This window comes from Anastrepha obliqua, chromosome 5 (genome assembly GCF_027943255.1).
Source record: "Anastrepha obliqua isolate idAnaObli1 chromosome 5, idAnaObli1_1.0, whole genome shotgun sequence".
Lineage (NCBI taxonomy): Eukaryota > Metazoa > Arthropoda > Insecta > Diptera > Tephritidae > Anastrepha > Anastrepha obliqua.
Genome location: NC_072896.1, coordinates 6,532,230 through 6,548,254, shown reverse-complemented (window position 1 = coordinate 6,548,254; position 16,025 = coordinate 6,532,230). Strand labels below are relative to the sequence as shown.

At 36.0% G+C, this 16,025-nt stretch overlaps 1 protein-coding gene across 1 annotated transcript in view; it reads right to left on the bottom strand.

The window, feature by feature from the left end:
- Nucleotides 1-931: 931 nt before the first annotated feature.
- Nucleotides 932-16,025, bottom strand: part of LOC129247330 (uncharacterized) — a 51,851-nt gene continuing 36,757 nt past the window's right edge. Inside the window, exons 6-7 of the mRNA XM_054886422.1 lie at nucleotides 10,888-11,100; nucleotides 932-2,759 (exon numbers count right to left, since the gene is read on the bottom strand). Of these exons, the coding sequence (XP_054742397.1) occupies nucleotides 1,300-2,759; nucleotides 10,888-11,100 (1,673 nt within the window). The 3' untranslated portion in view covers nucleotides 932-1,299. The remainder of the gene's footprint in view (nucleotides 2,760-10,887; nucleotides 11,101-16,025) is intronic.

The window sequence follows — 16,025 nt, the reverse complement described above, 5'->3', positions numbered from 1 at the left end:
AATAAATAAATAAATAAATAATATAATAAATAATTGGCGCGTGCCCCCCTGTTAGGTACTTGACCGAGCTGCTTTTCCTATTTGTGCGGTGTGTCTTGCTGTTGTTCCACAAATGGCGGGACCTACAGTTTTAAGCCTACAGTTTCAAGGAGTCAAATTGTGGGCGATTAAAAGGGGCTATTCAACTTTAAGCATTTCTTGAAGTTCAGAAATAACCTCGTAAACTAGCGATGATATTTTCACTTCGTTCTCGGCGATCCAGACAAAATAAATGGATACAGATGCTTCATTTTAAGCGGCTCCCAGGCCGAGTTGTATGGCTTGAACATCTGGTGAGTCGCTGTTGTCTCCTTAAACTGAAATTCTTTGGAATTTTCAAACGTTTCACTCATTTTCTCTCTTGGAAATCTCATCATTCTTCAACAATTCTAACGTCAATCGAAGGTCTGAAATACTGCGACTTGCCTTAATAGATTTCTGTAAAATTTTTCTAATTTCTTTCCTCTAATTCTGTTAATTTTTTTGATTTTACAATGTCCGTATGCATGTATGTACCTGTTAATGTACGGTTATTTTTGATCCAAATTTGTATTGCCTTATAATCGCCATTAATTCCTCACTTACATACATAGTTTTAACACTAAGAAAGCACATAAATTAAATATTATCTAGCTAAATATAAGTATGAAGGAGTTATATTGTACTTGCATGTGTATGCGCTTTACATACATACATAATTTGGTATGTTATTATGAAGATGTAACAAATAGTATTCGAGTCCTTGAAAATGGAATGATATGAGAGAAATATGGAAGAATTGTTTCTAAATTTCTAATAGAGCTTGAATGTATGTGTGTATGTACGACACAAGTTGTTATGTTGTTGCATGTTTGTTGTGTCTAAATATGTATTTGTATGCATGCGAATACGCTTTTCAAGTGTAGCGAAAAGGGAAGCATCTTTGTATGCGTATTTCAGGCTATAAGAGAGATTGATTATAAGACTATATATACGTATGTGTGTGTATGTATGTAGTTATAAGTATTACAATAAACTTTCTTAATTACTATACAAGCTGCATACTTCGATCCGATACGACCGCAAACTAGTTCCAGTCTCATCCACATCCGCACCCACACCCACACCCACACTCTACATACGCGTGCTCTCCAACGTTAAAGAGCCGGCGGCTCCATCCGCTGTTGCTGTCAATAATAACAAATCCGACGCCGTCGAATTGGCAGCGCCCGCCGATGATGAGCGTTTCTTTGTACTGCCTCGACCATTGCTTTTTAAAAATCAACTCGTAGATCGGGTAAGCAGCTCGTCGTCATCAAGTTGTGCCAAAGCTGCTGGTGAGCCAACATCAATGGTGGTCACACGGTTGCCGCCATCCGACGCAGACGGCAACTTGATAACGTCGCTGTCGGACGAATGTACTGGCATAATGATGCAGACGAAGCTCTTGCCTGTTTGTGAGTCACGCGGATGTAGTGTTACCGGATTGAATTTCTCTGTTTGTCCATCGGTGTAGGTTTGTAGGCGCTGATAAATCTCTGGGTAATGTTTGCGTAATAGTACGCCACGTCTTGACAATATATCCAATATATTTGAGAGTATTAGTTCGCCTTGATTGGCATTCGAACGTAAGCTGGGATTGAATGTGAGTATGAGTATCTCGGTGGTGGGTTCTGGCACAGCCACCACAGTTAACGGTGGCTGTGGCTGTTGTTGTTGGAGGGCCTGTAGCTGTTGCTCCAGCTCGGCTAGGATGCTCTTGCAGAGTTTCAGTTTGGCACAACGCGAGACCAGCTGGCGTTCCCAGCGTACTGGCGCCTGTCCCATGCCCGGCGCTTCGCTGACCACACATATGGCCACATAGATGAGCATCTTCGAGTCAGGCTTGTATTCGGTGCTCAGCTTAAGCAATTCCGAGTACAGCTCGAGACCCATTTCGGCGGGCATCAGATCGGGCCAACGCACATAGGACGCCTCGCCCATACACTGAAAGCCGTGCTTGATGAAACTCTCAGCCGCCTCGGCGGAACGGAAGAGCACCCGCACAACACCGCGACCCTGTGACAGAAAGCCTTTGCGTGCCAATAAACTGAGATGGCGTTGCGAGTCCACATCGTCCTTGCATGTGGCTAACACTTGGCGGCACAAATTCGACGCACGTGAGTGCAGACATGCCTTGCGGTGTTTCTCCCAATGGGCGCGTCGACATTCACGCGAACAATATAAATGGGTACAATTGTGGCATGACTTGTAATACTTTTTGGCGTCCGCGGGCGTGGCGCTACGATCGCACTTGGTGTTGCGGCACTTGATCTGCAACTCGGATGTGGTCTTGTTATTGGACTCGGAACTGTCGCCGAGCGAGACACGGCGCGTCGACAAAGTGGCGTTCCCGGTGCCGATGACACCGCTGCCACTTCCAGTTCCGCCTCCACCGATAACGGTCGCGTTGCTGTCGGCTGGGTGGTTGCCAGCGTTGGTGTGCGTCGGTAGACCGATGGTGTTGCTGACTGACGAGTTGGTTTTGGCATTTTGGTTGTGGAGTGATGGTTGTTGTTGTTTTTGTTGTTGCGGTGCATCGCCCTCACTGCGTCGCCGCAAGCGTTGCTGCTCGGCCTGTAGTTGCGCTAAGAGTTGCTGTTGGGATTGTTGTAGTTGTAACTGGGACTGGGGGTTTTGTGGCTGCTGTAGCTGCTGTGGCATATGACGGAAAGTGACCAGAGACTGACTAGCTGAATCGCCTGTGAAAGAGAAGAAGAATGTTGCTGGAGAAACGATTGTCAAGCAAGCAGTGCCGCTTATAACAGCGAAAATGTTGCTAAGTAACTCCAAATACAGAACAACGGCAAGGCATTCCCAACGAGAGTGTCCAAACTTTACATATGTACATACGAATGTATAAACAAAAGGCAAATGAAAATTTTCTAACGGTATCATAAGTAAAAAGTTGGAGATGTAGTGGTAAGCGCACGAGTAGGGATATCGTAACGAAGAGGAATGAGTTGACATGCTTGGAAGGATTCAATCGTACTACTTGCTTTACAACGCTGGAGTCATTTTTATGTACATTTAAAAAAATCATATAAATATTCAAGTAATTGAAAGTTACATATTCGAAGAAGATATTCATATATTAAAACAAAAAAAATTATATTTCGTTCAAAATTTTAGCTCGTTTTGTTGTTGGAGCACACGTACTCGTATGTGTAGCTGCGTATACACAAACAAGCGTTAACTGGCCTATTGTTATGCAATTCCTATTATTTCTTTTTATAAGTAGTTACCATAATTTTAATGATTTATTCCACTGTACATAAATATAATTAAGGTATTATATCTGTGGGATGAGTACTGAGAGTATACACCTATATACATATGTACATGTCAATGATTCGCCTGGAACAGTTTTAAACGATTTGCGAAAAAACTTTATACAAAAATATCCCTCTATCGACATCTAAATCTCATTACTTCCAAAGAGGAGCAAAGGGTCATAAAATTAAAATAATAATTAATTATAAAATTTATTTTATATATTTTTTTATTTTTAATCTATAAAATTTAAAACAATTATTATTATTAAATTAGATGAAAATTTAAATTAAAGTCCAAATAATAGAATTTTTTTTGATTTTCAAGTACCGTTAGACGTAAATAATTTCTCTTTTTATAAAAGAATGCTGGAAATGGGTATTCCGTTACTGTCGAAAATAAATATCATCGGCCCTAAAAACAATGGCTCGTCAGAGAATACTTAAAAAAAGAAACAAATTTTATCTTATTGTATCATTATTTACAAATCCAATTAAAAATAATATTTATTTTGCATGCCAACAAAAGTTACCAACTTAAAGATCGTATAGAATCAATGAACTTTGCTGGTTATGAAATTGGCCCTACGCTCTAACTTGAGTTAAAGCAAGTAATATATGGTTATGAAATTAGTCTTACAAACCGTAAGTCGAAATATTTCATAAAATTATTTAATACACACTTTTAAGTATTTTAGTATTGCAGTCATAATACGCCTCTGAATGAGATACACATCCGATATATCAACCATTCCGTAAAGGGAAGTCTAACTGATATTGCGCGGACTTTCCAAGCGACCCTCGTATGTGACTCTCGTATTTCTTGTTTTTAAACTATTATTTACTTTGAATATTACTGAAAATTACTTAACCCTCTACTTTCTATTCTAACTATTTTTGCAAAAATTCCATTTCATATTTTTTGAGCAATCTGTACTTTTTAGTTTATCACTAGTAATTATTTTATGTGCATCTATGAAAATATCAATAAATGCAATTCTTAAACATCCTTTATTCAACTAATATTTAATCCATTCAGCCTTGAAGTTGCATTAACAGGTTTAACGAGCGCTTCGCAGAAAAACAATGCGTACAATAATGGAACAAACCCAACCTAAATCCATACATACATATCTATATATGTATATATAAATATATATATGTGTATGTGCTCTATACTTTTGCTGAAGCTATTCATCATTTATCCTACTCAAAAATATCCGCACGTGTGCATAAATATTTTTCCGCGATCGCGGAACACCAAATATCCTTTTGTTTTACGTGAATGGGTTCGCCCACACAAAGGTAGGTAGGTCAGCTTAGTTAAATGCAAGGCTAACTATACAGTGCCCAACTAACAAAAAGGATCCTCAATTAGTCATGCTTAAAATTTATGTGGCTAAAGCCTTCGAATTCGCATATTCGGCGAGGCAATTACAACTTAGGTGAACTGTGATTGGCGCGCGTCAAACTTGTGGTAATTAAGAAAATATTCTAAGCGACCCATATTTGCACGGATCTCAGCTTTTTACCTGGTAACACAGCTAATAAAAGGCGAGCCTGTCACAGGAGTCTTCATTAGCAAAAGAAAATTTGTAAGCAAAACAACTGCTAGCGCAGGAAAAGTGAAAATATCAAATTATTATAAAGTAAAGAAATATTTCATATCAGCAATGACTGAGGAGCACAATACTAGTTCTTCATCCTCAGACTCTGAATCATCATCGGAATTTCATGGCTTTTGGAGAAAGCTCTTCTCCAAGATATTGAGTTTCGTATCGCCGGTCAATTGGGAGGCAATGCCGTTTGAGGAGTATTCTTCAGATGAGGATGAGGATGAAGAGAATTCACACACTTCAGATGAGGATGAATGGAATTCACACACTTCGGATGAGGATGATTCTTCTACGAGTATTTGTGAAGAATGTGCAGCTCCACTGTCAGAAGAAGAAGAAGAAGAACTAGCAGAAAACGAGGTGGGCAGCAAGAAAAAGATTCAATTCGTAAACCATCTTGGAGAACCGGACATTTACTGCACTCCACTTCCATCAACGAACTTACACCCGAGCGAGGAAACAACGATTGATCCCCACAACAACAACCCATTCTGTGATTGCGCTGATATGTACTACTGATTCAGCAATGGGCAATCGAGGAGGCAGGTTGTAGTGAGGAGCGACGGGGTATCTTTAACCAAACATATACGCTGGTAATAGGAGGCTGTCAAAGAAATTTTTAAGAGGTGATGTATTATAAGAAGTAAATAAAATTAATAAAAATAAATAAATAAAATTGGCTTATTCAATAACGGTCTTCTATCGCAAGGGGAACTGTTAGGGTAGTTGGTTGATTAAAAAAAGTCGAAATTTTGCTCATGAAATTTCGAATTCGATGTCCTCTGTTTGTGTTTTTTTTTATGGAGCTTCGTAATTGATATTACTTGGCGTTTTCTCTCCTGCACAAGTTCTCATTTTCGATATACATATGTATAGTATATATAGCTGAAATTAAATTAGTGCTGCCGTACCTTAGCCATAACCGTAACCATAGCAATCAGCTGTTCTGGTCAAAAATATGGACATCACTGTAAACGATTACAGGTGGCGCATCATAACGGCATATCCATAACCGTAATCGTATGTATTTATTGAAGTTTGATTTTTCTCAGTAACCGTAAGCAGTTGTGAAATATTTTAAATTTTTTTTGATATTTGCGATAAAAATTTGAATATTTGAAATGAACGACGAAGAATTAATTGGCTCATGTTGACAAATGTTTCATTAATTCTACTTCAATATCAGCTGTGCATGGTTACGGCATGACTAATCGACTATTGCTGGTTAAGGCTATAGCGTTATGTTTACGGTATCACAAATTGGGATCCGGCAGCAGAATTGTGTTCGCTCACAAGGATTATAGATTACCATGGTGAACAGAATGTAGACCATTAACCGGCTCTCAGAGATTTTGAAGGAATCTATTATGCTTGATAGATTACCAGGTTTGGCCAACCCCCAGCCACATCACCGGGGACTCGGCTGCAGAATTGTACCAGCTCATTTCACATCTATTCTTACACTCTTCCAAATAGTCGTTGTTCAGATGACAATGATTCATTGCGTTGATTTTTTCTTATATCATCAAGAACTTTTCAGTTGTGGCGGAAACAAACCGCTTAAACATCCACTGTTGCGTCAGCGAAGCCTTCAAAATCACTGAAAGGGGATATTGACCCCACCTTTTGGATTCTCTCCACCGTGAATGTGTGTTTGGAAATGAAGTCGAAGACATTCTTCAGTATGAGGCTTCCAAGGGCTTTATTTATTTATTATATTGCTCTACGAGTATTTGCTTTATTATCAGCTCTGAATGAGTGAAAAGTTTCAACAAATTAGGAAGATAACAGGAAGGTCAAATGGTAGAGTGGGGCTTTGACTTATGCAGTAACTGTGGAGAGAAATAGAAAACAGCACAGCACATAATGTGCCACTTTTAAGCCATTATTTGGCCAGGTTTTTCACAAAACCTAAATGCAGAAATCTTGTCAAAGGCCTTTCCGAGTTTCCAAAGATATGTAAATGCCGAGTGTGTAGATATGTAAAATCTGTCAACCTGCAGTTTTGTGCCGGGGATTCGTGTCAGGTATTTAGGCAAACCGAAGTTTTATAGTTTGACAGCCACAGCCACTTCCAGGCCTCTTTTGCTACTGTTTTCAAATTGGGCCATAATGTGAATTGTGGTCACTTGCCACATCTACCAAATAACAAACCAGCTCCATTTGGTTAGATTATTTGACTAAAAAAAGTCGAATGGGACACTCATCAGTAGCAGAGTAGCACTCCATGCCTGGTTGGCTCGCAATAACAAGGGTTTTCTTCAGTAAAATATTCTATACTCATTCCGAATAAAAGAAGTGAATATTAATACTAAAAAAACCGGGTTTCATAGGTATATACCAGGGATGTCAATCCCGGAATTTTGAATTTCTTTGATAAGTGCCAAAAATCTCGGTATTGGAAATCTCTTATGAAGCATGTGAAATGGAGAGAGAAAAATTCCCTCTTCTAGCAAAAAGGCAGCATTGAAAAGCGCTTCGCGCTTACAACACCTTTATGTTAAAAATCAGCTGTGTTGTTGTGTTTAATGCTCAACTCTTCAAATAACTGTATATTAATATTAGTGTTGTATCAAAAAATGTTTAAATAATGTGAGTGGATGGCCATCATTTTCAGGTATGTTCAAATACAAATAATAGAATTAAATTCTGTCTTTATCATTTTAAGTTGAAACCAGTCTTTGTTTCGCACACAACGCAGTCCAAAGACTTCGCCTACGTTCTTCAATTTTTTTCATTAATATTTTTCGATACACCTTAAGTTGTTTTGTCAAATATTTTCACTCTGAAGTATTATTAAGTGCGTATACATTTAAATACAGCCTTTTGTTTTGTAAGTTTTGAAATAATTTTCACATTAAATACAAAAGCATACAGGGTTACCGGGAAAGTCGTCCCAGGTACTTGAGGGCATTAATTTATAGGTAATTTCCGATCAATTTCGTTACATGGCATGATGCCTACAATTAAATCGTTTTCGAGATTTCGATTTTAAAAAATTTTAAACTTTTTTTTTTGCTGGTACGTCCAATTTTTTTTAAATGCTAGTTCAAGGGCCTGATTTTTTCATTGATTAAGTAAAATAAAACGTCAATAGAATTTGAACCAAGCACTGACAGCTAAAAATAACTGCTTGATAAAGTTTCGAATTTACGACTTCTCGTACCACAAAAAAATATTTGTAAATTATTTTAAAAGCTGTTATAAGAATATTAAAAAAAAATATATAATGAAAAAATATATAAATTTTTTTAGCTATCCAAAAAAGGGTAATTTCATTAAATAAGTAACCCGGAGGTAGGCCATAAATAGAAAAAAAGTATAAAAAATAATGTTTTTGCCAATGTTGAATTCATCTGGCAAGAAAATTTTGTGGTCTTTAAGTACTTATGACAGCTTTGCATCTAAAACCCATTTATGTATTGTTAATTAGCTTCTCAAACAATATTGCCGCAATTTTTTCCAAATAAGTTGTTGTAAAATAACGCATATCTAAATTCCGGGACTAATCCCGAAATTACGAATTTGTAAGAACGACATCTCGACAATTCTGGGATCATAAAAACCGAATAAATTTGCATCTGTAGTATATATAGTGCCAGTAATAAACGGTTTTTCAAAAGGTGCGCCTAGATGTTTTGAAATAAAACATGTAAAAATTTAGAATTTTTTAATTTTACACTATTTTCGTTCAAAACAGCTCGTAACAATTATATATATAAAACAAAATTACATGATTTAAATGTCTACCCTGAATACGTCTACAGCTAAAGCCGTCACACAGTCGATTCATGAATGCCTAATTTTTGAGCACGTCGAGATATCGATTGTTGAAGGTTGGTCGGCGACGTTTTTGCGCTACAGCAGTAAAGTTCTCAATAGAATGCCCAGTTTTTGGTCTGCCAGTTCTTTTTCTATCCTCAACAGAGTCTGTTTCTTGAAAATTTTGCACCAAACTTTGAATTGTCGACTCATTTTGATGATTATTTCCATCAAATAAATAACAAATCACGAATTTTGCCTTATGCTGCTCTTAAAGATCGATCATTTTCATAATAAGTTTTAATAATTTTAACGCATTGTGTCATGTAAAACTATCCATGGTTAAAATTGTCCACTTGTCTAAAAATACGTTCACATATGCAATGATTAGCAACAAATCCACAAAAATTAATCTACTCGTTCACATTTGGCAGATTAGCTGAACAACTAACAATCAGCTGTCAAGATTGTTTTGAAATGGTTTTCTTCAGGGAAATCAGTTTGGTGGAATATTTTAGTGTTTTTGGTTTGTTCAATTACCTATTATTAACGATATGAAGAAAGGACAAGGAGAAGCAATGCTTAATTTAATTTCGCAATTTGCTGCTAGTAATAGACAGTTCGAGAAAATCAGTAAACGATGTCACCTGTGGTTGCAAAAAATTATGGCATTAATACGAATGCGAAATCCGATATTACATTTTATAGTAAGCAATAACCGGCGGAAGAGATTATGGACACACGTTTTTTTCTGTAATATGAATGCAGAATTAATATCTAACAAAAATTTTATTGGAATTATGTCCTTTCTTTTCCTATGTGGATTTTATTTAGTTTTTACGTTGACGTTTCTCCTTACATTCGTAATAATAATTATCGATAACACAGGGTTGTGCATCAAAAAGTATATTCATAATCAGATATTAGTTTATAATCCCGTATTTAGGGAGAGAAATTTTGTGTGGCCAATCTCACTTTTTACTTACGGATTAGGAGTTAAGCTCTGAAAAGTAGATAATCTACTTATATGTGAACCTCTTATAATTGGCACATGTCAAAGATGACGTAAAAAATGTACGGCCTAGGAATTAATCACTACTGACATCTAGTTGCCACTTGTGAAAGACCCTTTTTTTATAATTTTAACACACTTGCCATCCATAGTTGAAATTGTCAACCTGTCTAGTTGACAAATGTCAAAGATGGTACAAAAAAGTAGGTACCGTCCAGAAGATATTTACCATTGATATCTAGGCGTCACTTATAAAAGACCCTTTATTTATAATTTTATTTGAAATTTTTATTACATCAACTTGGTCTCAGTTTTTATGCACCTAGGCATGGGCGGAGCACCAAGTCTTGTTAAAATTCTATTTTTTAAGCTTTTGCAGGCCGTTACCTTTTGCTGCTAGTTGCCTTGATTGCGCAATATAACCAGTTATAATTGTATTTCATGTCAATAAATAAATAAACAACCTTTTGCTGGACGAAATCGGAGATTCTGTTCTCACGCTATGAAAATGTCTGTCATTCAAATGCCTACCCCTTAAAAAGAAATCATATTTTTAATCAATTCGAAAAATCATAGCAAAAAATAAACGATCAAAATTTATTATCGCTTGAATATTAAACATCTGTACTTTTTAACAAATTCTTTAAGTACTTTTTAACAAACTCCGTAAGTACTTAATAATAACTCAGATATTTTTTTAGTTACTCCTAAAAATTAAAATAAAAAAAAGCTACATTCCAAAGTTCTTTTCATTTTGTACATTAAATATTTGTTCACATACTTCGATTTAAACAAAACAAATAAAAGACAAGTTATAAATTGATTATATATTTTTTAAGTATAAATCACTATATTAAAGTATTACTTAACACATAGAAAGCAACACAATGATAACAAATCGAAAACGTTTCTTTATAGTACAAATTTTAAAATATCATTCGAACTTTTTATGATTGTACGAGTACGCCACTTAATGAAAACACTGCATAAATACACATTTTTTTGTTTTTATTTTTTTTTTGTTAGTTTCAGTCTAGTTTCAATGTTTCCGCTGATGGTTATTTGCACGATCATGATCTTGAATATATGGGTGGATTGTAGGTAAATGTGTATATACGAGTATGTACGAGTATATTTTTGTGATGGAACAAAACTTACAGGTTCATACCTGTCGTCGTGGACCTAGCGTACGGTTCACTTGTGGAGGATGGCCCCGCGTTGACGTTGACGCCGACGCCGACGCTAGCGCCTACACCTGCACCCGCACCAGCGCCCACGTTCACGCCCTGCACTCCACCACTTGACGCTGACGACGATGGCAGTCCTAATAGTGAGGCTAAGACATCTTCTAGCGATGCGGTGCTCAACGAGCGTTCTGGCGCTAAATTTAAGATATTCGATACGGTTTGTTTTTCGTTTTTAATGGCAGACAGTTTTTAAAAATGAGTTTTGTTTTATTTGTTATTTGGATGTGAAGGATGGGGAAGGTTTGGGTTAATTAGGTTTTTATTTTTATTTTTTTCATAAAATGTGTTGTATATTTGTCGATCGCCATTAGTTGATGCATGTTTCGAATTTTGGATTTTTTTTTTCGAAATTCATGGGAATAGTAATGTTTGTGTGAAAAAAGAAAAAGAAACAAGAATACAAAACGCATATTTATAAAAATGTTTGCTTGATTTTCTTTGGAAATCATTACAGTTTCTAGCCTTAAATTATGCTTAACTAAATTTGACTAAAAAATATTCTACTATCAATAATAAATGTTAGCAATATATGAAATACATTTGTGTATGTAGCGCCAGAGTACTAAAGATGACTGCTTCAATGAGAATTTGCTCTATTTTCTTTTTCATAAATTTGTAAAAAGTATTTCAAAAATAATTTTAAAAAACTCGAATTTTAATTATTACATTGAGAATTTTCGTACTGTTATCGCAAGTAAATACGTGAGGAAGAAGGGAAACGCTAATTGGTGGGAGTAGTCTGAAGCGTGGAAAGGGTGTTTCTAGGAAAGCGGTAGAGAAAATTTGTAACATAGCCACTGAAATGCAACTAATGTCTATGAGAAATTGTGTGAAGGAAAGATAGTCGTAAAAACATGAAGTAATTATGAGCTCTAAGTGCATATGGGTGAATAGACCAGTGTTTAAAAGCTAAAAGTGCTAAAAATATTCAGTTCTAAAATCTACAAGTGCAACTAAGCTATTCAAGATGATGTGACTGAAGCTTCATATAAAAATACCAAAAAAAAAAAAACAAATGGACCAATAGAAACTAATGATCAATAGTAATAACAAAATAATGCAAACGTAAATCAAATAAAGTAAAGTTAGATGGTCGCCCCCGAAAAGGTGGGAGCTCAGTTGGACTGGTAAAAGGAGGTCGTTTAATTTTTCACTTTTAAACCCACATCACTTATTGGACCAACCCCATTTTTCGGCTTTAAAAAAAAAACAACCTAAAAATGGTTCCAAATAAAAACCAGGGAATACTGGAATGGCACAAATGGCTTTAATCAGTCCAAAAAGTTCCTGAACTTTAATACCAATAGAGCAAAATCTGCTTTATCCCTGGATAAAAAGGACCTTAGATTACTCTGTGTAGCACTTACAGGCCACTTTGCCTGCAATTTCAATTCAATTGGACTATCTAGCGCTAGTTTACGCAGGTTCTGCTGTGATGAAGAGGAGTTCATGGAACACTTAATCAACGATTGTGAAGAAGAACCAGAATCCTGGGCTCGTTCCTATTAGAGGATGAAAACTTACAAATGCGCCCTCCCAAGGAGCTGATGCGATTCCTTGCAATAATAAATAGTTTAAATTAAGCATAGGGGCGCACAATAGATAAATCTGCTCGCAGTGCACGAAAGCCTTAGCCTAATTCTTACAACAATTACCAACCCGAAACAAAAGAGAGAGCTAGGAATGCTACATGATGAAACGTTCTCTGCTACCGGCAGCTCAAATACAAGGCTCTTAGTTCCTCAGGTAAAAAATTGACTGCTAAGACATCTGAATCTTCGGTGCCGTGACATATTGCGCTATAGAAATAACCGCGGCTGGTGAAATGGTTTGTGCGTGATTATCATTCAGAAGAGCTCGGGTTCGAAACTCATTGTGTACATGAAACACACAAATTATGATAGAGAATGCTTTTTTCTAATAGCATCCTAGGAGGCAATGGCAAACCTCTATGTGTATTTCCGCCATGAAAAGGCTCCTCATACAATTTACCATCTGCCGTTCGGACGTGACACAAAACTTTAGGTTCGCACATAGAAAAAACGCATATTTATATTAGCCCAAGAATTTCCCCTTCAGCATCATCCACCAAAAATGTATGGAGAATAGTTCATGCTGCGTCTGAATCTAAGACACATAGTGCAGTGCAGCTGAAGATGAAATGAGTGCTGAGATGATTGATTGCGTCTCAACAGCCTGCAGATAATTAGCGCATAAGGAACTCAAAATTATGTTGAGACTAACCGCATGGATTCCCATTGAACAGCATCAGATTAAGATGCCAATCATTAATTCGAGTAGTGGCTTTGATCGCTTCTGAATCACCTGTGATCAGAGAAACTCTACAATCTCGCATGTCAGTGATGTCGCCAAACGTATGCTGAGCTTACTGGGAGAGAGACAAGGGACACCTCCTTATACCCACCCAATCAATTTTGAAGATAACCTCTTGTAGTGGTATATGAGTGTCGTTCGAAAAGTCTGTAATCTTTTTATTTTTCGACATATTCTCCTTTTAGACTTATACACTACGTCCAAAGATGTTATTGTTGGTCCGAATAATAGGATTTGTCCAAATCTAAAAAGTAGCCATACGTTTCTGAGGATGCAATATGGTGGTAACTTTTGCGTAGCTCGTACGCCTCCTCCGAATGATTGCTGATTGTTATCAGAAGAAATAGACGGCCAAATTATTAGATTAGGTAAGGTTAGGTAAAGTGGCTGTCCTTCGAGGCAGCTAGGTCAGCTAGAAGACCCTTGTGATACCACCGGAACTATCCTATCCTTATATTACTTGGTTCTCTCACAATCATTGTGTGGCCTTTAAAAAGCTGCTTATACTAACTGGTTGAAGATTTGCAACATTGGCAGTATTGTCCAGCAAAGCGAGGCCGAGTAATCTCAACCGTCTTCCACACAGAGCCATGTACCCGCATTGAAAATATTCGACTGCCTTTTTCTCTTCTATATCCTGATAGATTCTACAATAGTCATTGGATGGTGCCTCTAATCTACTGGCATGTCTTTCTATTAGACAGTGCCCAGATAGGGCACCTACTACGATTCTTAAATCCTTCCTACTTAATTTAAGTAGACTCTTAGTGCGTCCCATGCTTCGCTCGGGCACACGTTTGTTTAGTGATAGCGCAGGTGTGTGACTGTTTCCAGTTGAAATTTGTGTGTCTGCTTATTAGGAGTTTACATGTTGCCTAGGGCATGGGCATGTTGACCTCGTCCTGACTAATTTGGAGCGTGGGGCCCAATCTAACTAACTCATCTGCCTTACCAAGTTATTAGCTCAACAAAATTTGATAGCAAACCAATGATTTGCAAATAAAACAAAAACAAAATACATAGACACAAAACTTTCATATACAAACATACGTCATCTGTATGTGGCATATGAAAATACTTTTATTAATAAAGTAATATATAATAATATAAAGTTTTTACACATAAATACAACAAAAAAATTAGATGGTATTTATGTAAATATAGCAGCGCACTTAAAAGTAGTTATCTAATAATCATATACATATAACTGTGTATACAAATCATAAAGGCATGTTTACATACACACTCATATTTTAAATAGATGTGATATTTTTTGCGAAAGATTAAGTTCATGATATGTATGTATGTGTGTATTAATTACGGGTTAATCACAAAATAAACAATAACTAAATATAGTTGGAAATATTTCGCTATGCTTATAAACAGATGCGGTTAATTACAAATGTAAAACAGTGAAAAATTATAAATAATGCGAACATTTTTTTTTGTTTTCAATATAGTAATAAAACATAAAACAAACAATAAATGGACTCTTCTAATGTTAAAATAATTATAAAAATTAATAAATTATAACGATTCGTCTGTAGTTATGTAGTATACATTTATTATAATCATTTCAATTGAAAGTTAAAAAATGAAAAATAAAATAAAAAACATTTTACAACATATTTAATATAATATTTTTAAGTTGACATGTGTGGTTTACTCGATTTGTGAAATGAGTTTAGCAACATTTTGTATGTATTAATAACAGACATTCTTTAACTATCAGTGTATGTATGTATGCATATCGATGACTTATGACTTGCTTCAATCGTTAGTTTATTAGCACTCGTTTGTTCATGTGTATGTAGGCGTGAAAAAGAGTTGTTATAGGCTCAGCTAATGGCAGGATTTTCGGGCGGTAGTTAGTGTTAATTCAACTGAATTATGCTTTTAAAATTGTTTGATGGAATTTGTTTAGAAAGAGGAAACTTGTGAAAAAGTAGTGATTTTTTTTCTGATGACTTGATATGTACACCTGTGCTCACAATAATTGCAGCGCGAGATAATGCAGAGTTTTGACTGTTTAATTACTTTTTATTTTTTTTATAGTATTAACATTTATACTAATGGTAGCACTGCGACCATATTGATCTATTGTGAACCTTATGCTGTCTATTGACTGTTAAGTATGCTTATGAATTGTACCAGCTCCTTCTGAGGGAGTGATTGTAGGTCTTCATCTATAAGCATGAACCTGTTTAAAAACGTTTTCCTTCTATGCGTCAACCCCGGACATTCGATGATGAGATGTTCCATTAACATTTATACTACAACAAATACTATAAAGTTTTAAAAAATTCAACAATTTCTTCAAATTTCTAAACTTCTTATTTCTTCATTCGTTCATTAAGTAAAGTACAACTCAAATAGATTTCTTATCTAAAGATTAAATAAACAACACGGTGAGGTATATTAGTCACAATCCAAAAATAGTATTTCCAGATTAAGATTTGACTTTTTTCTTTAACTCTCGTGTGTTAGAGAATCTGTCTAAAATTTTACAAAATCGGTTAGACTGGCTTATACATGCTAAGTGTACGCAGTTCTTCACACCTAAATTTGGTCTTGTGATGAGGTGAAGGGAACATATTGCGGAGCCTGAGGTTATGAATAGGACGATTGAAAAGTATTAGCCCCAGTAAGAAATGACATTTAATATGATTCCTTTCTATGCCCCTTATAAACATTACAGACGAAATTTGCCATCGCATTTCTAATG